At 45.1% G+C, this 22456-nt stretch overlaps 3 protein-coding genes across 4 annotated transcripts; 1 reads left to right on the top strand and 2 right to left on the bottom strand.

The window, feature by feature from the left end:
* The first annotated feature begins 1071 nt into the window (after window positions 1-1071).
* On the top strand, window positions 1072-10490 carry hif1al2 (hypoxia inducible factor 1 subunit alpha, like 2). Of its 2 annotated transcripts, none has more exons than XM_063203712.1 (14): window positions 1072-1232; window positions 3601-3881; window positions 4160-4290; window positions 4414-4498; window positions 4617-4687; window positions 5915-6090; window positions 6198-6304; window positions 6799-6946; window positions 7549-7733; window positions 8155-8234; window positions 8444-8763; window positions 9068-9179; window positions 9414-9516; window positions 9986-10490. In XM_063203712.1, the coding sequence occupies exons 1-14, from the start codon at window positions 1126-1128 to the stop codon at window positions 10273-10275; spliced, it is 2196 nt and encodes a 731-aa protein (XP_063059782.1). In that variant the 5' UTR covers window positions 1072-1125; the 3' UTR covers window positions 10276-10490. The 2 variants fall into 2 exon arrangements, with proteins under 2 accessions (XP_063059782.1, XP_063059783.1); XM_063203713.1 differs by lacking the exon at window positions 1072-1232 and adding an exon at window positions 1530-2984.
* LOC134452986 (prefoldin subunit 2-like) lies at window positions 9340-14025 on the bottom strand. Its single transcript, XM_063203715.1, has 6 exons — window positions 13909-14025; window positions 13470-13558; window positions 11806-11929; window positions 11306-11450; window positions 10499-10590; window positions 9340-9453 (listed from the first exon to the last, which is right to left on the bottom strand). The coding sequence occupies exons 1-5, from the start codon at window positions 13996-13998 to the stop codon at window positions 10535-10537; spliced, it is 504 nt and encodes a 167-aa protein (XP_063059785.1). The 5' UTR covers window positions 13999-14025; the 3' UTR covers window positions 9340-9453; window positions 10499-10534.
* Window positions 14026-15374: 1349 nt separating this feature from the next.
* cd248b (CD248 molecule, endosialin b) lies at window positions 15375-20332 on the bottom strand. Its single transcript, XM_063203718.1, has one exon. The coding sequence runs from the start codon at window positions 19791-19793 to the stop codon at window positions 17532-17534; it is 2262 nt and encodes a 753-aa protein (XP_063059788.1). The 5' UTR covers window positions 19794-20332; the 3' UTR covers window positions 15375-17531.
* Between the last annotated feature and the right edge of the window lie 2124 nt (window positions 20333-22456).

Below are 22456 nucleotides of genomic sequence, written 5' to 3' on the forward strand. Positions count from 1 at the left end.
TAAATGACTTATAATTCAACCAATTATAGCAGAGAAGGTCTTGGGTCGCATGTAGGCTATCACAGAGAGAATACACCACTGGGCTATCCAAAAGGGTTCTAGAACTATGCGTTGGAGTGATAGTTCTAATTACATGTTCCTACTCCTTTGTGAAGGCGACATAACATTATGCAAATTCTGTTTACATTGTGAAAAGGCAGAAAATTAGGAATTGAACCCCCCCCCCTCCCAAAAAAAAACACTGCCTATTTAGCCTCTACTGTGACTTCATTGTAGACTGTAAAGATCAGTGTTTCAGTATGCACTGTAGACTATGATGTTCAGTGTCTTTGTAATTTCAATTCCTAATGTTCTACCTTTACAAATGATATTTGTCCTGCGTGCTCTCAAGGTTGTCTGTGGCCCTGGCTATGATACCTACACAGGACAAAAATAATTTGAAGGCCCGGGCCCCTTCTCTTACAATGTGGGATATCCAATTCTGGGGCCACTCTCTCCCTGGACCAGGGACAACTAACCCTGTGGGCCGTTTGTCCCACCATGACGGCAGGCCTGATCACGACCATGTCATTCAAAATTAAACGTTCTCACCTGGCAGCAGTTAAACACCCCAGACCACTCCAACCACTATCAATCATTTCAATTTTACAGGTTATTTTTGTGTATAGGAGACAGAAAATTTGAAAAATCTCAAGAACACTACATGGAGAGTGGCAGTACAATGTGGCCTGGCTGACATGCATCCGGCCATCTAAATTTGCTATTTTAATACAAGACTAAAAAATGAAGACAGTTTCATAAAAATTATGTGTAGCATACATAATATGAGAGGCACAAGAAATAACTGGTATGTGCATATTATTGTTGCTATTTTGATGTCCCTGTGACATCACCACTTTGAGAGCCTACTCGGTGCCAACTATTGCTGGTCATGACATGGTCATTGGCTGGAGGGTGACTATCGTCAGTGCAATGCGATGTCAACTAAAAGGTGTGGCCAAAATTGTGCTCGAGTCTAGACCAACGTATAAAGCTGGTTTCTCATTCACATCATCCAAAACAAATATTTACTACACGGAGCATGTGTCTCTGAGGGAGTATGTGTGTGTGTAATACACCAAAGTAATGATGACTGGAGGCCATGCTGAGGATGCTGTGACAGGCCACATACTAACAGAGCACAATGAGGAAGATGGGGTGACGGGCACAGAGAATGACCTGAAGAAAAAGAGGTATGTCAGGTTTTTAAAAAATATACTATGTATCATCTGTGTGTAAACAAACAATGAGCTTCATCCTATAAATGGCAGAAAAATCCATCAGAGTCCTGCTGTATGTATTTAAGAGTCTCTGAAGTACCGTCCTATGTAAATCAATTATGGAGGTCATAATAAAATGTAAATTAGTCAAAGTGTTACTTCATGTATTTGCAATACTACGTACATATTTGCAATACTGTTGCAATGCTAAAATATTATATTAGAACAAAAGTGTTAACACTCAGTGTAACTACGCCTTGAAATGCTTACCAACTGACTTGACAGGAGATGATTTCTTTTGTTCAAGGGCATAATATTTTCACATATTATCAAGGCAATTGAATGGCCATCATCTTTCTTCTGATTCCACACTGAATGGGTTGAATCCTCTTCCCATAGAGAATGCAAATACAGCATCAGAGACCTTGACTTAAGCTGAGAAGAGTTTGAGTGTAATTGTGATGAATATGGAGAGCGAGCAGGTCATGTTGATGTTTTGTGTATTTTCTATTGAATGTCCATTTTCTGTCTCCTCATTCCATACTGAATGGTCTCATTTCTGACAGAGTTTGACTTTTGAGTTTGAGTGTATTTGAGCTTGAGTGGTGATGTTTCAAGTATTTATTTTCCATTAAATGTCCATCTTGTGCCTTCCTGTTCCATAGGCCTACTGAATGGCCACATTTTTTGAGAGTTTGAGTTTGAGTTTGAGTGACAATTGCTACTTTTACATGAGACATTTAATTCAGAATGAACTCACTTTCATTCTGAATAAAGCTTAATTCCACTATGAAAACATCATGTAAACACCTCAGAATTAAATGACTAATTTGGAACTTCAAAGTTCAAGTTGGTTTTTATTGTCAATTTCTTTACATGCACTGGTCATACAAAGAATTTGAAATTACATTTTCGGAATTTGGAATTAAATGAAAGATCATAGTAAACTTGACTGAGCTATTTAATTCTGAATGATTAATTCTGAATTAAAAACATCATGTAAACATGGTGAATGTTTTTAATGAATTGTCCATTAAATGTCCATCTTCTGTATTCCTATTCCACGATGAATGGCCACATTTTGTGAGAGTTTGAGTGCATTTGAGTTTGAGTGGTGATGTTTCATTAACTTACAGTATTTTCCATTGAATGTCCATCATCTGCCTTCCTATTCCACTATGAATGACCACATTTCCAAGAGTTCTCAGAGAGTGGAGTTTAGACGAGTGTAGCCTAGTTGAGTTTGAGTGTATTGGAGGTTGTGGTAATGTTTCCCATTGAATGTCCATCTTCTGTCTTCCTATTCCACCACATTATGAGAGTTCTTCTCCGTGACATGAGATTAGTTGAGTTTGAGTGTAGATGAGTTTGAGTGTATTGGACAGGAGGTTGGGGTATAATCTCTGAGAGCAGCCTCTCCAACCAGTGACAGATAAGGAGTTGTGACGCAGGCCTCATGACGTTCCTGCCCACCGATGACGGCCACGACACTGGCCATGTACGCACATGGATGACATGCCTGGCTGCCAGATCTGTCATCTAATATTAATCTGTGAGGCATGGTGTGTTTTTGTTTGTGAAATTTTGTCCATGCAGTTTTCTGAACCAGGGCTTTTCTTGAACCTTCATGAACTTGTTGAGATGCTCTTTTGCTACAGTTGGTTTCTTTCAGCGATTCCAGTTTCACTGTCTGTCGACCGGTCAGTCATCTTGTTCAATATATAGGTATCATTCCAATATTCTCCTCTCTCACAGCAGATTTATAACGCAAGAGAATGCGTGGCAGGGCCGCTGCTAAGGTTTTGTATGCCCTAAGCATAGCTAAAAAATAATTAAAATAATAAATAATAATAATAATAATAATAAATAACAATACATAATAATACATAATAATAATACATTAATTAATTAATTAAGTTTTTTAGTCAATCTCAATTTAGGAGCCCCCAATTTCTGGAGCAAAGTGGTTGAAGTAAGCGCTCTGCTTACTCTGCTTATGCTTAGCGGTGGTCCTGATGCGCGGTAATAGCAAACACATTATTATGAAGCTCAGTATGTTACTATTACTCATATGTTACTGCTTCTAAACTATGTTGTCTCATACAAAGCTAGAAAACTAAAGGAGGACTTTTTCTGTTAACCAAAAGTGTTCATAATTAAACATAGAGTAGACCATGCTTTTTGGTATTAATATTATGTTGTTTACATAGTTATATCATATTATCAGGCTGTACTTTTACATTTTTGCACTGGTATATAATCTTTTTACAGTGTTGTTTGTCTGTTTTGGACAAAAAGCTTTGTGCTAGAGGATGTTTATTCTATCTGTACCTTCTGACAGTCAGAGTGTGGCACTGAAGAGGGCACGGTCTCGTGTGACGGCACGGGTTCGACGGCAGAGAGAGAGGCAGCTCTTCAAGGAGTTGACTGACCTGCTCCCCTTACCGCACCGTCGCACTGGGCCTCACCTGAACAAGGCCTCCATCATCAGGCTCACGGTGGGCTACCTCCACGTCAGAGCCCTGCTGGACTCAACTTGCCTAAAGAAAACAGAAACCACAACGAAGTCTTTGGATGCAGAGAGACCTTCATTTGGATCCATTTATCCCCCAGCCATGACAGGTGAGAACTCCTTCTGTAGAATTCTTATTGTTGAGGCACCATGCATCTTTCTCTGAAACTTAACACAATTACTACGTTTACATGGCGGTTTCAATTCCGAATTAATTCTGAATAATGCTTAATTCCGCTTTGCAAACGTCATTAAAACACTTCTTAATTCGGAAATAAATGAAAGATCAAAGTAAATTCGACTGAACTATTTAATTCTGAATTATTAATTCTGAATTAAAACCGTCATGTAAACGTAGCAAATGACATGCTGGTATTTGTCATTTCAGCCACTGCAGCTGGTTGTGTTGAGGAAGGACTTCTAGACCTAGGCCTAGGGAGATTTCTTCTGGCCATTTTCTTTAATGGACAAGTAATTTTCACTACAGAGAACGTCAACAAGTACATAGGCATAAACCAGGTACACATTTGATTTCTTTCCTTGTGTTTCAGAGGTGTGGCATGCATTTAAATTAAGGTGACATTTGGTCTGCCTCACATTTTTAATACATCAACTGTATCTGTAACTCACTCTTGTCTGCAGATGGACTTGATTGGCCGTAGCCTGTTTGACATCATGCACCCATATGACCAGAAGGAAGTCAAACAAGTTCTCACAAATTTGGCAGGTAGGTAGATATTTTTGCACACGGCACGGCCTGATCAAAGTCACTTTTGGGGTGTTATTATATGTACAGTGTCATATCATGTGTTTTAAAAATGCTACATGGCTTCAAATTCTTCTAGGGAATGCTGGTCCTCAGAAGTGCAGAATTTTCTGGAGAACAAGGACCTCACCGAATCTGAGGCCCATGAGGGTAAGCACATGAATACTTTCACCTGTTCGCAGGTAGCTTGGCAGGTAACCACGACCACAAAGCTCTGCAAGCATCTGGCCAAGTTGCATTGCCAGACGACTCATACCAGCTGAGCCAATGACAGAACTGGCCATAGCCTCTTACTGCAGATGGGTCCGTCGACGGGCCTATTCCCTCTTTGTCGAAAACGCTCAACTACATCTTAACAACACTGCTATAACAATGCAGAGCGTCTTAACTAACCGATTAAGACTAGATCATTACCATTTTGGTGACAATAAGGTTCTACGCTAAGAGTTAAAACCACACCATTGGGCCTTTGTAAATGCTTGAATTTAATATGCTCTGATTAAAAAAAAAAACAAAAAAAAACAGTGATATTGGCTAGGTTGTGGTTTTGTGCAGTCTTACAGGTGGTAGGCTATGGGTGGGCCCAAGCTAGCCTGGAGTGCTGCTGGAGGGGTAAGTTAGGACAACTCTAAGGGCTGACCATTGCCTCTGAACCTTTTAAGGACCTTTACATTATTAGATGACGAGGCCAAGAATATAATTCTCTCATCAGGCCCAACATTTTTAGTGGCACCCCTACCTGTACTCTACAACTCATAGGTGCCGGAAAGGGGGATGCAATGGTGCATTTGCAGCCCCACTTTTGGACTCCCTAAATGAGGCTTTCTCAACTTATAATCAAGAAATAAAGAATGAAGAAAAAAAATGCACCACCACTTGAAACTCGTTCTGGCACCCTTGCTACAACCCCCTTCCTGTTTGCTCTGAGCCAAAAAAGGCTTCTGGCACATTCCATTTCATACTGTAATTCATCCATCTTCATGTCCCAGGTAGATTCCTTGTTTCCTCCGTTCTCGCCTTGCCTCTTGTGGAGGGAAAAGAGAAGGAATGGAGGGAGGATGAATACTTCATCACCTTCTCCTCCTCCCCATTCTTCTCGCACGCTACTCTTCCTGGCTTCCTCCTCCTTCATCCCTTTCTTTCTTCTCACCTGCTAGCCCCCCTGATCTCCAGTTCCTCCTTTACTTCTCACACATCCCTCTTCACTAGCCCGACAGGTCAGATCATTCATGAATTACGAAGTAATTAATGTGATCTGGTAAAACCAGGCTACCTCTTCACCCCCTCGTCTTTTCTTCCCACCTGCTATCCCTCCTGACCTCCTCCTTCTCCTCTTTCCCTTTCTTCCCTAACTCTCTCTCTCTCTTCTGTTCTCAGGTGCTGCACTGCTCTGGAGTCAAGAGTCCTCTGGTCTCCCTGGCCACCCACTGCCTGCTGTTGCTATGCCGACCCCTGCCGGTCCACGCCGGTGAGGGCATTCCATCCGGCCTTAGCCAGCGAAGCTTCCTTAGCATCCACAGCCCCGATCTGACATTCACCTACTGTGACTCCAGGTTCGAGAGTGATCTGATTTGGCGTCCTTTCTTGAATAAATGGCTTTGGGCCTTTTTTCTCTTATCTGTGCTGACAAGAGTATTAATGAGAGCCTTGCCATTTTCAGCGTCTGGGAGTTGACTGGTTTCCAAGATGATGAACTGTTTGGACAGTCTGTCTACAAGTACTACCATGCATCAGACTACCTGAAACTCGTCCAAGCACATTTCTGCTGTGAGTCACAAACTCCTCTTTCAGTTTTTGGACCTATAAAGTTAATAATACACGAAGGTCACTTTTTTTGCATTACAGCATTACAGCACTCCTTGAGCTGCACTTTGACTTTGTCAGTATAAGTTTGCCATCATGGTCGGCCAGGGCTGGGCTGGTCATCTGGCATAGCGGGCATTTCCCGGTGTGCCCTGCACCCTCATGGGCCCCTATTTTCATAAATTTAAAAATGTTTTTTAAAAATGCAAAATAGGGGCCCAAGAGAGTGCGGGTCCCACCGATGAGTCAGTTCTGTGTCACTAATTTTGGGGGGGCCCTTTAAGCCAAAAGTGCCCGGGCCCTATTTCTCCCCCAGTGCAGCCCTGTGGGCGGCCATAGTACCGTATGAAACGTACTTTAAAGTAAACCTCCATGCTAAATTTGAGTATTTATAATAAAATAATAAACTGGATTTTAGTCTAAGGTGTAATGTTTTGTCTTTTGTACTTATATTACAGTGCTGTCAAAGGGACAGATGACAACTGGGAAGTATCGCTTTCTCGTAAAGCACGGGGGGTACGCCTGGGCAGAAACAGAGGCATCTGTGGTGTATGACGCTCACACCAGACAGCCACAGAAAATCATCTGCATCAATTACCTCTTAAGGTGAGAGGATTTCTACAACAAACATTTATAATATATATTTACATATTCATGAAACTGTAGTTTCTGACAACTAGTATGAAATTGGCTAAGTCATTGTCTGATGTTGGTATTGGTATTGCCCATGTTCAAATAGCAATAAGTAGGACTGTAATAATTTCTAAACTGAAAGTTGGTTATGGTGTTCAACTGACTATAGTCGTTTACGCCATTGTTATACTGTAGTTACTTTCAGTTCCAGTTATACTAGTTGGCTACTTTCACATAGAAAGAGCACCTTTGCCACGTCAAACCCTAAAATAGAACAGAGTACAAAATGTTCCTCAAATTAAAAGACGTATGAAATAACAAATAAGCATTAAAATAAAGATAAACCACATTTTCCCTCTGCCCACATAAAGTACAATGTCTTCAGGCATACTAATTAACTAATAATTTAAACTTCAGAACTAATTAAAAACATATTCCCCCAGCCATGGTGTCTCTGAGCTCTGTTCCTGTGTGCGTGTGCGTGTGCGTGTGTGTCTGTGTGTGTGTGTGTGTGTGTGTGTGTGTGTGTGTGTGTGTGTGTGTGTGTGCGTGTGCGTGTGCGTGTGTGTCTACAGTGATGTGGAGCAGGCGGACGTGGTGTTCTCTCAGGAGCAGCTGGATGATTCCCTCGGGCCGTGTGGACTTTGCCCTGAGACGGTTCCCTCTCCTCCTCCTCCTCCTCCTCCTCCTCCGCAGCTCACAGACAGAGCTGCTGGCCACAACACACAAACCCAAGCCAGCGCATTGCCTCTGCTCTGCAGTAAGTAGGGGAAAAAAAAACAAATCTAACATCGCCTCAGCCTTTCAGGCCTGAAATCAATGTCAAAAGTTTCATACTCAGTAAAAAATAGAAAAAAAAGTGTTGTAAATTAACTCAACATATGATAACATTTGGTCCCACTTAAAAATGGTGTTTAGTTTACTCTTTGAACAGTGTAACATTTTCAGAGTTAATTCTATTCAATGGTGAGTAAACATTAAGAGCTGAAGAGTTGAATTTACACTGGCTACCTGCAGAATTTTACAATGACTTGATTTCCCTGGCAGGGTACTTTGACTCTACACAGTGTTGTAAATACTCTATCTGGATATAATACGTCGACTCTGAAATGTTAACACCCTTTTTACTGTGTACTCCCAACCAGTGGTTCTGATATTTTTGTGGCTCTGATCTTCAACAGACACCTCAGGCCACAACTGGGGCCCTGGAAGCTCTGCAACATTACACAGACATATCTGCGAGAAAACATCCATTTCATATGTAAGTAGTGGGGAAAATAGTGGGAACATTTTCCATGGTGTAGGCCTAGTTGGCCTGCATGGTCTGTGATATATGAAATGGCTGTGGTGTTATTTAAGGCTGCCTTTTTGTGTTTTCCTGCCAAACTCTCCAAGCAGTTTGGGCTGCATCTTGCATGAACTGTGCTCTACAAATTTGACTTTATATTATTAACCCGAGCGTGTTATCAGGACATGTGGGACGGAGATGGAGATCTGGATGCTCTGGCCCCTTACATTGCCATGGACGAGGAGGATGCTGTCCTGCTGCCCAGGGTGAGCTACTCGAGGAGGGAAAGGCAGCAGTCGAGTCAGGCCCGCAGCCTTTCTGGGAATATCCTGGACGCTCACCACGAGCGCGGAGGGAAACCGCAGCATGCGTCAGAATGTGTTTTGTGTTCCGCTGACCCTATGGCGATAGACCGCATGTGCCAGACGCAACCTCAGCCCAACCACACCTCCCGGACACAGACGCACAGGCTCGCACAAAGTGGCCACGCTCCCAAACAAAGGTATTTGTTTACATGTTTAAATGCGAGCAACATGTGATAGCACTGTCTGTGCGGTTGTAAACAATAAAAACATTGTAATGCATAGAAAAAGGATATTTCCTTGCTTTTTGGGGGGGAATGCATCTTTTACTTCCAAGCTATTTTTGAATAAAACCGCCTTCCTTATAACTCTTACCAAAGTGGGGTTAAGGATTTGGAAAAGGTGAGTTTTTTGGCTTGAAACAGAGCCAACTTGTGAGCAAATGTGAAAAACATGTAGTGTGCAATCCCGTAAGTTGCGTGTGTCTGCTTGATTCCTAATAAGAACCAGTGGAGATCCGTGGCTTGCCTGGAGCGCTCTGAGGGCCATTGTTGAGCAGGACTACAGCACACCACAGACGCACACCCCACTTTACCCCCAGCCTGACCAGACAGTGGTGAGTCTCTACTGCACACCATCTGACGACTAGACAATCATGGATGACATTTTGAGATTTCAAAGCTGGGGGGGGGCATGAGGAGACGCAATGTACAAACTCATCTCTTTGTCCATGTAATATAGTGTAACATTGTTTTAGGATAGTAATAAAAAATGTGTTGGGGGTGCAGCATTTTATTCATTTTCCTTTGTTGTCATTGTCCTTTGTGTTTGTGTGCTATTCTTACTGCAGAAGAAGACTCCAATGCAGTCCTCATGGCACACTCCCATTCCTAGGAACAGACAAGCACCAGTGTCACACCAGCATCCTTACCCCACTTGGCAAAGAGACAAAGGTGAACTATAAAAAAGATATATGCAACACTGTTGCCATATAATATGCACCATTCCACCAATGGAACTATGTGATAGTACTGGAAAAGACTGAACTACTGCAATATTATGATATTACAAAGCCTTTGGTAATAAATAATGGCCTGGACATTGTCATTCTGGTAACAGTGATTTGTAACAGGGACCATGTCTTAACAGATTAAAGCATTGCATAAAAATGAATGCACTTGTGGATGAGCTTTAAAGATGTAATCGCATTAATGCAATGCATTGCATTAATTCCTCTTGTGACAATCTAGGTACATGAACAGACAAACAGTGCAAACTAACATATCTTTCCTATGCATTGTGGTTGTCACAAATACTATGTATACACTAAGCTAAATGTATTCATTCCTCTTCTTGCTGCTCACATATTAATGCAGTTCAGAAATAAATGTAATTGTCCAACCATTTTCGTTCCCTTTACAGGGATTTGGGTTGGCAATCAAGACTCGTCATTTTTGCCATCGTCACTTCAGTGGACGGGCCAACCACATCCTGGACACACCAAGGGTCAGCTGCAGAACCCTGGCAGGCCCAGGAGCGGTGACAAGGGACATGGGGACTCTGTGGGCATGTTTCCAGCGTCTCTGCCTGTACTGAGCCACAGGGAATGTGAAGTCAACGCTCCCCTCGGCCCTACCTGTTACCTGCTCAAAGGAGCAGAGATCACCTCTGTGTTGGACCAGGCTGCTACTAGGATCTCTGTGGGATTGTGAAAAGGCTGGACTGGGATCAAAACAAGGCCTGTGCATTTTTGTGTGTCCACCCAATTGTGGGCCCGTATCTTGAAAAATGCAACAACAAAAAACCCTATTGCATCGGCCCCTAAGGACTGTGTCGGCCCACAGGGAAATGCCTTTGTTTGCCTGATTACTAGCCCAGGCTAGGACTGTGATATTCAGAGGGGTGCTGCAGTTTTAAAAGACAGTATGTGTTTACCTTGGGGGCTGTGTGATGGGCTACTGGTTGCCAAACCTAGCCGTGATATGCCTTCCACTGACGTTGCTCACGCCTGCGTCCAATCACGCATTCTGCGCACATACATACAGAATGTCAGAGACTTAAATGTTTTCATGCAATGCCTCATGATTTATTGTCAATTTGAATGACATTTTTGATTGCATATTTTTTTCTCCATTTGTGGTGAATGTTATTGTAAACCAACAGCTGCTTATAAAGCATATTACATTACATACATACATAATACAATAGTCATTCTGAGAATCCATGCCATACAAACATAATTCTTTATCAGAATCCCCCAAGCCTTCAGAACAAGCATTTCTATTTAATTTAACACTTTCCACCTTGCTGATACTTTAGTCTGCAACACAAGAAAACAGTGCTCTACAAAGTGCTCAAGAGTAAAATAAAAATCACACAGGGACACTAGGGCTTCTCAATTCGTTCCTCTATTAATTTCATCCGACCTTGAGCCTTTGGTGCCAACCATTCACCCGTGGAGGAAACGATAAAGTTTCAACCCAGTGTCAGCCAGCTCCGAGCAACTTTTGGCGAGCTTTTTACCCATTCAATATTGCGAAAGTGAGAGAGTAACTTCTAAACAGTGCATTGGTGGGATATTGAAATGTACCCTAAAAGAAATGACAGCTCCACTTCACTTCTTTCAGTGGTCTATGCGTTATGTGGGACTAACCACACACAAGACTCATCAGGCGATGGTGTGAGCGCGTCTCCTCAACTACCCTAACTAAGATACCAGCACTCCAGTGCCTCGTCCAGCACCTGCTCTGTCTCCACTGGCTGTTGTCTTGTGTGTTGTGGCCCCTTCCTCTCCAGCTATCCGGATGCTGTAGCGCTCACGATAGTTATTCAGCTCCTTCCCTTTCGCTTGCATCTGAGTGTTGAGAGATTCCACTATTTTGGTGAGCTAGCCAGAGGGAATAAAAAAAAGCAAAATCATTAAAATGCCTGTCTAGGCAGATATTAAAATCATATCAGACAGTCCTACAAAAAAGACATAGTCAACTGAACTTGTTTATTGTTATAATTTGCATGTTCGTAAGCATTTCACTAATGTAGACCGCTGAAGCACATTGTGTAATTAAAGAAAAAACAATTATACTAATTTAAGATGTATCCAATAAATGTCATGAATCATCTTTTGCCACAGTATTAATGTAAAAAAGTAGGCCTACTCCAAGACAAAAGTGTTATGTTCACCATCTACATGGATGTATGCCATATATTTCCTCTAATGTAAGAACATGACTGGTAAATAATACCTGTTCTCTATTGCAAAGAAGGGAAGGGAGGATGTCCTGTACACTTCTCTCCACAAGTACACCCCCAATCAACCGGTAGCACTTGCGGCCTGGATCTGCCTCCTCAAGAGCATCAATAACAAGACTGTGGAGGGATAGGGAAACAAAGGACAGGTGGGGGATTGGTTCAGTAGGCAGGTGCAACTTTGACTTTGAATCCTTGACACATTTTCATTTCACACCTGACCACATCCACCCACAAACATAATCACCACCACCACCACCATGCTCCAACCGTATCTCACTCATTTCGTGAAGTATTCACGAAAAAAGGATGAATTTTCGTGGTGCATTCACGTTATTGCCTGCCTTTCGTAAAGTCTTCACGAAAATAATAGATTAATTTTCACGCTGCCTATTCACTTGAATTGCCCGACTGTTGCCTAGCGACACACTAGTTTCATGCCCTTTCGGTAGCCTACCGTCACATGGTAATCAAACATTTCAAACAAGCAATTTAGGGTTAGGTTTAGGGTCAAGGTTAGGGCATGGGCGTAGGTTTAGGGGGGGACGGTTGTGACATGTCCCTACCAATATTTAAGGGATATAAAATTGTCCCTACCAATTTTCGCCATATTATTTTAATGTATCGAAAATCTACATTGATTAGTTTAACATTTCAATATACTACAAAGTGGTAGTATTAATTTAAAAAACATTTTGAACAGTGGTGTAGTCTACTTTTTTATGGTGGGTATACTGTATATTTGAGCATTTTTTTGAAGTGGGTATACTGTATATATTTGTGCCATTCAAAATAATGGATCAATCAATTTTAAGTGGGTATACTGAAATCCCTGAAATTTAGAAGTGGGTATACTCCGTATACCCGCGTTCTACGTAGACTACACCACTGAGTTTCAGGAACTGGCTGTTTTCTTTATGCGGTTTATTCGGAGATATGGCGACCCACGTCACTATCGGGTGTAACAGACTGAAGGATCATTAGACGGCCAGGTAGTTTCAGGTGGAAGCAGTGGTCCAAGTGCTAGTGGTGCTGAAAGCACCTACTTAAACTGCATTAGTGTTTCAACATGAGCTTTATAAGCTTCAGAGACGACACAAAGAAAAGGGCGGTATTTCGCCATCGCAAGCGCAACACCAGAAGGATGATATTTTGAAGACGGTCAAACGCTAAATGCGGTTGATCATGCTTGCTCATGACGGAAAAACAAGTAGGCTAACGCTTGTCGCGTGAGGAGCAAAAGGAATTAATTATGAGTTGTGACTCCTCTGGCATTCTTCTGAGAATAACAGTCAAGTGTAGATATTTTGTGGGTAGGGAAGCGTTCTTTCATGCACAGCTTCTCAGGGTAAAAAAGAGCCGCTTTCCTTAGTTTTAAGGATTCTTAAAGGAGCCGCCTCCCTTTTTTAAGTCAGTGAGAGTCTCTCTCTCTCTCTCTCAGCCCCTGCAGACGTTTGGATAACCACAGCAGCAGTGGGGCAATTCAAGTGAATAGGCAGCGTGAAAATTAATCTATTATTTTCGTGAAGACTTTACGAAAGGTGGGCAATAACGTGAAGGCACCACGAAAATTCATCTATTTTTTTCGTGAAGACTTTACGAAAGGCGTGAGATAGGGCTCCACCACCACCATCACTAACCAACCTTAGAGCCAGCCTACCTGTGTTCATTGACTTCTATCTCCAGTTCTGCTGCTTTTGTAGCCAAGCTACGTTGCTCCTGGCGAAGTCGTTGAAAACCAGCCACTACCTGTCTTCCACAAAATAAAATTAAATAATCATGTGCAAGCAATGTTGCCAGGGGAATCAGACAAGCCCAAGAGGATGTCCGCAGTATCTATCTAACCCGAACGAAGAAGAACGGACAACATGTATTTCGTTTCAGGTACATTTGATGAAAACATGGGACCAGACAGTGCATTTTATATAGGGCTAGCTGGCTGGGGCATTGTTTTTATTTGCAAAATGCATGCTAGCGTTAGCCAACTGGCTACTATGCCTCCCGGTTACAACAAATGCGTTGGCAGTGGAACCACACCGACAGTAAAATCTGTAAATGCCCAGTCACCTTGACATAATGACTATAAGTAAAAAGATCACCAGTTCAGCGGAGGCACCGGAGAGCTGCTTTCCCCCAGTGATGGTGGGCTTGGAAGACCCTGGCATATCACCCCCGTTGCTCGCAGCCATATTGAATGAATGATGCTGGAATGTTCATAATTCATGTGTTCCAAAGGCAGGAGAAACTAGGCCTGTTAATTTGCAGAAATGCCCATTACAAAATTGAGCCTTATTACTGATGAATTTCTCACTCCTCACAAAGATAAGAAGAATAAAGCAGCATCCAGTATATGACACTATCTCTCTACTTTTTTTTTTTTATTTTTTTATTTTTTTTAACTAATCTTCTATAACTTTTATTATCAGATTTTAAAACTTTTGCAACTGATTGCATTCTGTAGCTCCTATGACCTACTTAACTGGAAGTTCTGGTCTGAATTTTCAGGGGGAAATTGTGTCATCTTCCTTCAACTAATAACTCCTAGATACATAATGTCAGCAATTCATAAACTTCCAAATGAGTGTTACAACCTTGGCCTTTCTTGTGGAATCTATTGTAGTCGCAGTAGGCCCAAGGCACACGTCTCACTGCTGGAGTCTCCAACACTCCAGCACTGTGTCCAAGACATGATGTAATTTTTTAAAAGACACAAAGGCAACAGCAGGAGTCCAGCAGACTATCCTGCTGCTCCTTAGTACCGGGGCCAACTCTCAGGCAAGTATAAGCTGTTATCATTCACCGTATCATTGAATTAGTCGTCTTATCCTGTCACTGATTATACAAGCATATTCATTCATCAGAATGTGATAAGAAAAGGATAGCCAGCAAAATAGGCCTATCGAATTTGAGTGCATATGTAGGCCGACGGCAGTCTTAAAAGTGTGAACCAAGTTTTTAAATTATTATTATTTTAATCTGGCTCTTTGTATGCTGGAGTTTTTCAAAATGTATTATTGAATTATTTTTGTTCTTTTTTTGTTCTTGGTGTTGATCACCATCACCAACCACATATCAAGTGTTCATCCATGCTATCAGATGGATATCCATCCAATTGGGTTGAAGGTAAGTTTGGCTAGGAAGTGACATCACACCAATTCACTGTGAAGAATAGTTGCAGTGTCTGTGGGTGTTTACGACATTATGACCAAAAATTACCACTAGAGCTACTATGCAATGGTGTTTTTAAGGCCTTCCAGGCAGGGAAGTCATACCTCCGTTGCCTCTGCATAGTCTGTAACATTAAGCGATTAATCCTTTCCCACCAGTGGCACCTCTGTTTTGTGCAAGAGGGATTCTCAGGGGCATTTTCAATCCCGCATTCATCCGTCACACATGTGATGGCAAAGTATGATACATCACTTAAAGGGACACTGTGCAGGAAATGGTCAAAAAAGGTACTGCAACCATGCTGCTCATTGAAACTGGGCTGCCTATTGCCAAATTTGATCTTTACATGAAAGTTTACTGAGTAATAAACAAATATTTTCTAGTATGGTCCAAGTACAGTCATTTTTGCAGCTAAAAATGGCTATTTTTGGAAATTCAAAATGGCGGACCATGGAGAAGTATGTATGAAAAGTGCAATTTTTCCAGTCATAATGAATACTTAGAATTTGATGCTGGTGGTAAGTATTCATGAAAAAGGTAACATTAGTGAATGGGCAGCATGGATACTGGAAATAAACAACTAAAAATCTCACACAGTATCCCTTTAAAAGCCCTGCCAGTGTCACCCAGCAGACAATTTCCCCCATCTCCCCTCTGAAGGCCATGCCGGTCTCACCCAACTCCAGGGCCGCATCCGAGCCCATGCAGGACAAAATCTTCTGAAAGGGCCTTCCATGCAATACATACAATGTTATGAAAATCCATTTTTGGGGCCCCATCTCTTCCTGGGCCCAGGACAACTGACCACTTTGTCCTGTTCTGTCGGCTTTCCTGCCCAGGTCTCCCCACTCGTAAAAATGTAAACTCCTTTTGACAATGAATTGGCAGACTTGCTAGAAGCAGCTTGCACAACGCTAAACAGCCTCAGCAAGTAAAGTTGAGAAATGAAACATCTGAAATAGAGAAACTATCTTCAACCCTAAAAAAGTTTAATGGTTTTAAATAAGACACAACAGTTTTTAACCATCAGCCAAATTCAGAAAGGGCCTCAGATTTGCGATGGAGGTCAGCTTAGGTTGAAGCCAGTGACCCTCAATGCTCTTCAAACTGACCGGTGAAATAGAGGGCCCCACATCCTTTTTTTGGTTTGCTAGAGTAACTTCTTGTGTAGTGCTTTTTCAGTCTCACACCAGCTTCATATTTCTTTCTCCAGTTTATATTTCAACACAATTTAAAGCAAAACAGAGATCATTTAAGACATAAGTGACACCTGAAAGATGAAAGTACAGAATAGTTCTGAAAATGTGGTCTCCGCGAAGAAAAGAGTTCATGCTTTGCCAGAGGGAGGGAATATGGAAAGTTTTGTAGGTTGTGAGTCCTCGGTATCGGGTTTCACTTCTTCGCATTGTGGTAGGGCCTACACATCCAGTGTTGTGTGACACTAACGTTTACACTTTTTTGTAAGAAGTTGAGATGGAAAAAATAAACAAAAGACAGTGTTTTGGTTTTTATAAAATGTTATTTTCCAGTTTTTCACAAGATGGCAAATAGTTTTTTTTCATGCTGAAAAAATATATTTCTTGATGGTATAATGTATTGTTAGTACCATGGGTCTAAAAAACATGACATTTTACCAAAGGGTAGGACCCCTTTTGATTCGTTAACTCTCACAATTTTTTTCATAGAAGTTAACCATGCGCCCCAACGTTTGTGAGCACTACCAATCTACAAATGCTAGAGGGCGCCAACGTTCCATACTTCAAGTTTCTAAGAAAAAACTAACTATCCAATTAAAATATCTATATTACTTTTCTTTTCTCTGTATTTTAGTTCAGACATGAAAACAATGACAGTTGACAGTTAATTAAAGGTAGAGTTACTGTACCGCACTAGTTTTTTAGTTGTTGAAAGTAGGGCATGGTACAGGCCTAGCTGAACTAAACATCATGGAAAGTACACATAGTACATCTTCATCTGAAGTAGTATTCTAAAGAGAAATTTTACCTCACAATGAATCAATATTGAGTTTTTTTTCACTTTACACCACTACAATTAAACATGGGGGGCTTTGTTTTCAATAGTCCCTCCACTGAAATATGCATAGTAAGTCACTCATTTGGGCCCTGTACATTGTACAGAGAAAAATAATAAAATCATTTTTGAAAAGAATGTATTCTAATTATACGAATTACAAAAGTAGCCTACAAGAACAATAGTCAGGGATAGAGTCTTTTCCTCTCTCCACCACAGATTTCCACAGGATTTTGTTTTGTTTTTCATATCAGACGGTGTCATTAGTTGGGAAAAAATGGCTAAAGAGCACCGCATGTGTTTGTGTGTAGGTATGTGTGTGGAAAATCCGTTTGCATAAACCCTGCATCTCCATCCATCCGTTATTGGACTGTTAATTATGCGCAAGAAGTCAGTCTATCGGGGAAGGGAGTTTGGGGCGGGGGGTGGGTCGCTTCTCCTGGCCTCAACTCAGGCTTGCCATTGTTGGTGGGAGGGAGTGGAGTTTGGGGCGGGTGGGGGTTTCACCTCTCCTGGCCTCGCATCAAGCTCGTGACTTGCCATTGTTGGTGGCCTCTGCTGGTGGTTTGGAGGCGGTGAACCAGCGGTAGCAGTCTTTGGTGCGCTTGCTGCTGCGGGGCTCCACGGCGCAGCTGGTGCAGTATACGATGCCCAGAGCCAGCATCACCACCGTGAACACGCACAGCGGCACCAGCAGCGCCACCAGCAGCCAGCTCTTGTCGTGCCGCCGCTTGCCGCCCGCCGGGGGCCTCTGATCCTCTGATGACTCACTGCCACCACTGGCACTGGCACTGCCACCACTGGCAGACCCCGAATCTCGGTCTGCATTTCGCTCTGAATCCTGCGATGGTGGCAGTTGTGGTGATGGTGGTGGTGATGAGGAGGAGGAAGGGGATGACACCTTTTCGCCGCCACCTACTACACCCACATCGCCCTCGTCAAAGAGGTGCACGAGGACCTCCTCCTCGGTCATGCGGGGCAACAGGTGGTCGTCTGTGTCCACAAACGCACCCTCTCCCTGACCCCGCCCTGGCTGTTGTCTGGGTGTGTCTGAGCCAAGGTGTGTGTTTTCCTCTTGGAGGTCAAAGGTCAGGCCGTGGTGGTGGTTGTCCCGCTCGACTCCGTGCGGCGTGTCCTGCGTGGTTCCCTCGTCCGACGCGCCCTCGGGGAACCAGCTGATGTCGGTGGGAAGCCACTGGAAGTTGGGCTGCTCGGTGAGCCACTCCAGGGGCGTGGGGTCAATCAGCCAGTCGGGCACGGCAGGCGACCAGGAGGGGTCGGCCTGCGCCGGGTCCAGCGTGGAGGGCTCGGTGGGCTCGTGGGGGTTGGCGGGCGTCGGCTCGACGACGTCCTCCTCGTCCTCGAGTGCCCTGCACGTGTAGTAGTCGTCCTCCAGTTCGTAGCCCTCGTCGCACTGGCACTCGAAGCCGCCCTGGTAGTTGCGGCACACCTGCCCGCAGCTGGAGGCGCTCTCGCACTCGTCCACGTCCTGGCAGCGCACCGGGTCCTCGGGCACCTGCGTGTAGCCGTCGGCGCAGTGGCACTCGAACGAACCGACCGTGTTGACGCAGATCTGCTCGCAGCTGTCCTCCAGGCACTCGTCCACGTCCACGCAGTCGCCGTTCTCGTCGGGCCGGTAGCCCTCCAGGCAGCGGCACTCGAAGGTGCCCGGCGCATTGACGCACAGCTGCGGGCACGGCGCCTGCTGGCACTCGTCGATGTCGACGCAGCTGCGGCCGTCGGGCGCCAGCAGGTAGCCGTGCGCGCACGTGCAGCGGTAGCCGCTCTGACGGCCCGTGCCCGTGGGCTCGCAGTGGTACTCGCACGGCGCGCCCTCGCACGGGTCTATTGGCTGCTCCTCCTCCACCACCTCCTCCTCCTCCTCGTCCTCCTCCAGCACCATGCAGCTCTGGCCGTCTTCCGCCAGCTCGAACCCGGCCCGGCAGGCGCAGTAGTAGTGGCCGTCCGCCTTCAGGCACAAGTGCTCGCAGCCCCCGTTCTCCTGCTCGCACCAGTTGGGCTCTTCGTCGGAGCAATACGGGCCACCCCTAGACCAGCTCACGATGCCCTCGTGCTCTGTGCAAAGCACGGACTGGTCCTCCTTGGTACCCTCGGGGCAGGGCACCTTGGCCACAGAGCCGAAGGGCACGTGGGTGAGCAGGGTGCTGGCCAGGTTGAAGGGTGTGGTGTAGAGTGGGGCTCCTGCCCCCTCGTCGGTCAGCGGCTGGCACATGCCACGGTAAGGGAAGCGGCAGAGGAAGCCGTCCACGGCCAGGCCGCAGGAGCCGTCCAGCCACTTAAAGTTGTCCTGGCCGCTGCGCGACTTGTCCAGCGTGTTTTGCGTCATGACCACGCAGCGCGGCGCCGAGCAGGTGCTGGGCTGGTCCTCGCGCTGCCAGTTGGTGTACTCCGTGTCCTGGTCGCCGTTGGTCCAGGCGAAGCCCCGCAGCGGCTTGGTGGCCGAGCACTGGCGTGGCTGGCGCTGCAGGCCGATCCAGAGGCGGACACGGGCGCGCGGGTTGCGGCGCGGCGCCGACAGCAGCTCGTGGATCAACGCGGCCTCCTCCTCGCTCTTCACACTGGCCAGATTGCCGCCCTTCTCCCGGCACGTGCGCCAGGAGTCGCGGAAGGTCTTGCGCTGGATGTAGACGGCGTAGCAGCCCTCGGCATTGCACAGGGCATCCTGCTCCTGCAGCTCCTGGGCCTGAGCCCCCCGCAGCGGGATCCAGCCACTCAGCACAGCCAGCAGCAGCAGCAGCACGCAGGGACACACAGCACCAGGCATTCTCCCTCCGCCTCTGAGAGACCCCTCTCTTTTCTGTGTTGTTCCTCCTTTTTCCTTCACCCGTCCGACTGACTCCTTTTCTCTCCGTCTCTCCCTCTCTTTTGCACTCTTTTTCTCTCCCCCTTTCTTCACTCCTCTCTGTCTCTTTTTCTGTCCCACTTTCTTTCTTTCTTTCTCTCTTTCTCTTTCTTTCTTTCTTTCTTTCTTTCTTTCTTTCTTTCTTTCTTTCTTTCTTTCTTTCTCTTTCTCTCTCTCCCTCTCTCTGTCCCTACCTCTTTATCTCCCTCTCTTTCTCTTTGCCACTCTCAGGGCCTTTTGTCTCCTTGAGGTACGAGGCTGAGGCTCCTGTGCTGTGCTGCTGTGTCCTCTCTCTCCCACTCCTGCTTGCTCTGCTCTGCTCTTCACGGCAAAGTAGTCTAGCAGCCGCTCGCTGTCCTCCCTGCAGCCGTCAGCACCACTGCTCTCAGATGGAACTTTCCTCTGATGCTGCTACTCTGGAGGAGAAAGGGAGAAAGACCAAGAGAGAGAGAGAGAGAGAGAGAGAGAGAGAGGGAAAGGGAGAGAGGGAGGGCACACAGACGTTTGTTTTTGGAAGAGGGGGGCGGGTTAATAACAGTGTGCGAGTCAAGGTTTTTTGGGGAAGGGGGAGAAAAAGGAGGATGAGGGGGAAAGCCAGGGAAGAGGAGGAGGAGGAGGAGGATGGGGAGGAGGAGGGGAGAGGGGCTAGTGGTCTCCCCCAGTGCCGTATGGTTTTCATAAGTCCATTTAAGGAAATAGCTTGTGACCCTGCCAAAAGCTGCCCCCCACCACCACCACCACCACCACCACCCATCCCCCACTCCCCAAGCCCCTTACCAACATTGCCACCATTGCCACCAGGCAGCACCATAGCATGCCTATCTGTCTGTCTGTTTTTCTGCTTGAAAGACTCTCTTCTCCCTGTGGCTCTGCATGTCTGTCTTTCTCTTCCTCGGTCATTCCCTTTATGTATCTATCCTTCTCTCTCTTTCACTCTCTCTCTCCCTCTCCCTCTCTCTGTATTTATGTGTTTGTGTAAACTTAAATACAGATAACCCCATTTCAATTCCAAGCCAGGTAGCAATTCCATCAACCCCTTCCACCCTCCCCCCCAAAAAGCAGAGTAGAGGTAGGGACTGAGGGAAAATGTGTTTTATACATTTAGAACAGAGGCCTCTAGTAGGACACAGGAATACAGTGAAATCAAGAGTAATAAAAACAGTCTGGGGCCTGGTATGGAAAAAGTAGCCAGAGAAATATGCGGTTTGGATTTGAAACTGACAGGATGAAATGTAATTGGACACTGGGAAGAGATACTGCTGGAGGAGAGGTACTGCTTATCGGACAGTGTCTAGCCCGGAAGCTGTATAATTAGGGATATTGCGAAGCATAATAAATCCGTACCCCATATCCTGCCATGGTCGGATGGACATTAAAAAACAACATTGCAAGGGGATGCAAAAATAGTAGGAGTTGTTTTTACTATTTCAGTCTTTTAATATTGCATATTTAGAGGACCAATTGTTTTTTTCTGCAAAGCGCAACCCACACACACACTCCCACACCCTCAAACAGCCGCGCACCAGTCAACTATAAACATTTTCATTGAGCGCCCGTAAAAATTAAATGTTAAAAAAGCGTGGTTGATAGGTTGATAAAGGATTTCATATGGTGTTTCGATAGCTCTGTATTTTTGGTTAAAAAGTACAGGCCATGTCTGGGAGTGAAAAATCCCACCTGTGCTGCGGACGGGACGCTGTGTTATGGGAAGCGATGAGCGTGCTCTTGCTCATGCTCGGGAGACAGGAAGTGGAGTGTCTTGATGCCAGAACGTGGTAGTGGAGACCAGGGCCGCCGACAGCTTTGGCTGGGCCCAGGACAAAGACATATAAAAGGGCCCAACATCCAATATATGCAATGTCATGAGGACCAAGTTCTGGCCCAGGACAAAGACATAAAAGGCCCAACATCCAATGTAACGAGGACCAAGTTCTGGCGCAAGACAGACATCTAAAAGGGCCCAACATCCAATTTATATACAATGTCATGAGGACCAAGTTCTGGGCCCCCATTGGTCCTCCCCCTGTCGGCTTCCCTGATGGAGGCTAAGGAGGGCCTGCTGCCTTGCCTGCCTGCTTGCTTGTCAGGCTAGAGAGCCTGGAGCTGCTGCTTTGGGTCTCAAAGCCTTTAAATCGAAAACAAACTTCAGTCAGAGCCGCTCTTCCTCTCTCTTCATCACACACACACTCTCTCTTCCTCTCTCTCTCTCTGTCTTTCTCTTTCAATATCCGCTTTCTGTCTTTCTATTCTCTCTCTCCTTCCGCTACAGTCTCACCATCTCTTTCTGCACTTTCGAACTGCATTTTCTTTTCCCCTTTCGTTTCTCTCCCTCTCTCTCTCTCTCTCTCTCTCTCTCTCTCTCTCTCTCTCTCTCTCTCTCTCTCCCTCTCCCCATTTCCCTGCACAGCGGCACTCCTGGTGAGGGCCCCCAGTAAAGTATCTTGTTTAAAACAGCGCCTACCTTGTCCAGTTAAAACAATAGCATTCTTGTATAGACGGGGATCCCATGGCACCGCCGTCTGCTATCACACACACGGCTGACTGAAAGGGCCTGTCAGCTGTGCCGTTCATATGGCCTGCGTTAT

Source organism: Engraulis encrasicolus, chromosome 7, assembly GCF_034702125.1.
Source record: "Engraulis encrasicolus isolate BLACKSEA-1 chromosome 7, IST_EnEncr_1.0, whole genome shotgun sequence".
NCBI classification, from domain to species: Eukaryota; Metazoa; Chordata; class Actinopteri; order Clupeiformes; family Engraulidae; genus Engraulis; species Engraulis encrasicolus.